This window comes from Charadrius vociferus, unplaced genomic scaffold (genome assembly GCF_000708025.1).
Source record: "Charadrius vociferus isolate BGI_N301 unplaced genomic scaffold, ASM70802v2 scaffold59, whole genome shotgun sequence".
Lineage (NCBI taxonomy): Eukaryota > Metazoa > Chordata > Aves > Charadriiformes > Charadriidae > Charadrius > Charadrius vociferus.
Window position 1 is genome coordinate 8739959 of NW_009661371.1, and position 1789 is coordinate 8741747.

The 1789-nt window shown below is 65.6% G+C and overlaps 1 protein-coding gene across 1 annotated transcript in view; it reads right to left on the reverse strand.

Moving 5' to 3' along the window:
* The window catches only part of LOC104294208 (dedicator of cytokinesis protein 2-like), a 96444-nt gene that overhangs the window by 91432 nt on the left and 3223 nt on the right, over positions 1-1789 (reverse strand). Inside the window, exons 6-8 of the mRNA XM_009893789.1 lie at positions 1600-1748; positions 966-1101; positions 691-845 (exon numbers count right to left, since the gene is read on the reverse strand). Coding sequence (XP_009892091.1) covers positions 691-845; positions 966-1101; positions 1600-1748 — 440 coding nt within the window. The remainder of the gene's footprint in view (positions 1-690; positions 846-965; positions 1102-1599; positions 1749-1789) is intronic.

Genomic DNA, 1789 nt, shown 5'->3' on the forward strand with positions numbered 1-1789 from the left:
GCCACGGGCAGGGTGCTGCTCAGACCGCCGTTTGTGTGCCCAGCCCCTGCCAGCTCCCACCACACAGACCCCTCGTCCGACCAGTGGCCCCAGTCCCAGCACACAGACTGGCCCAGCCTGGCCATCCCCAGCAGCGGAGGGCTGCCAGCCCAGCCCTGCCTGAAGGTGGGCAGCTTGCAGACATTCTGGGCACACCGGCTCCCTGGTCCCTTGCAGGGGGACCCGCTGTGCCTGTGGTACCCGGGGTCCGGCGTGGGCTGAGCTGGCTCATGCCTGCCGTGGGGCCGCGGGCAGATCAGCACACAGCAACACACCACAGCACACCTGCAACAGGCCACAACGCGTCAGGCATGCACAGCCCCGGGCAGGGTGAGAGCCATGGGCTGTCCCACGGGATGTGGCTGCACGCCGTTGACAAACCCTCCAGCTCCGGAGGGGACAACCTTGCTGGAAGGGACATGCCTCTTTCCCCTCAGTGAGACACACCAGCTCGTGCCAAGCTGGGCAGGCAGCCACGTTGGGCAGGACAGGCAACCCGGGGATCAGGGCTGGGCAACCTGGTACAAAGAGGCAGAGACTTCACCGCACAGGGGGGACAAGACCAGGGGACGCTGCATGGAGCGGCAGGACGAGCTGAGCCAGTGGCTGGAGTCGGGGAGAGAGACTGGTCCTGCGCTGCTGGAGTCCCACCTGATCATACGCTGCTCGCTGGGGTCGTACAGCGCCATGAAGAGCTGTGCCTCCTCGCCAATGTTGCAGACGAAGTTGCGCACGCAGAGGTAGAGGCTGTGGGAGGGTGAAGCCGCCAGGCGGGTGCTGCAGCCCAGCCAGCTCTGCTGCGGGCTCTGCAGGGTACGAGGCGGCTCAGCCCCACGGCATGGCCCCTGGCATGGCATAGCCATGCTTGGGGCAGCGGGCTCTCAGCACAGAGGGGTCAGTGCACTGGGGCCAACGCTGGCTCTCACCATCTCCTCCTGGATGCGCTGTGTGATGGTCTGAGCAGCCTTCTTGTGTGCCTGGAAGAGGCTGATGATGCTGGTCCTGTCAGGGTCCAGGATGTTTTCGTCCTTGTCCCGCACCACCAGGTCCAGTGCAAGAATCCTGCGGAGGATGAGGAGTGAGGCAGGACCTGGTGCCCGGCTGGGCTAGCGGGACACGGGTTTGTGCATCCCACTGGGACCCTCCTGCCCTTGCACAGGCTGGCACGGAGTCTGGGGCTGCAGGCATGGTGTCGGGGCAGGACAGATCCCGATAGGTCCCAGCCAGCAGTGGAGCCCTGGCAAGGGGACAAGAGCCAGGCAACACCAGGGATGCTCTCCTGCCCCAGCCAGGGCTCATCAGCAATAGTCCTTGGCTAGGTGGCTTGCACACATACCAGCACACTCACTGCCCCCAGTCACTGCGGGACAGCCAGCCAGGACAGCGGGGACACAGCATGCCCCAGGGACACCCAGACAGGATGATGGGCACACAGGGACAACCAGCCAGGCCAGCAGGGACACTGCAGTAGAGAGGCTGAGCATCCCTCGGCACCGCAGAGCCTGTGCCCAGGGCAGGGGCAGGTGCCCGGGCCCACCCACGCTCCATCTCCGCTCTCACTTGTTGCCGTAGTCGATCTTGCCGGTCACCTCTTTCTTGAGCTGCAGGAGCTCGTCCTTGGGCAGCGTCCCCGAGAGCAGCTGCGAGCGCCGCTCCATCAGCTCGTACATCATCCGCTTCACCTGCCGGTACCGCTCCGTCTGCCCTGCCTGTGGGCACCAGCAGGGGCATCATGACTGTCCCCCACCCA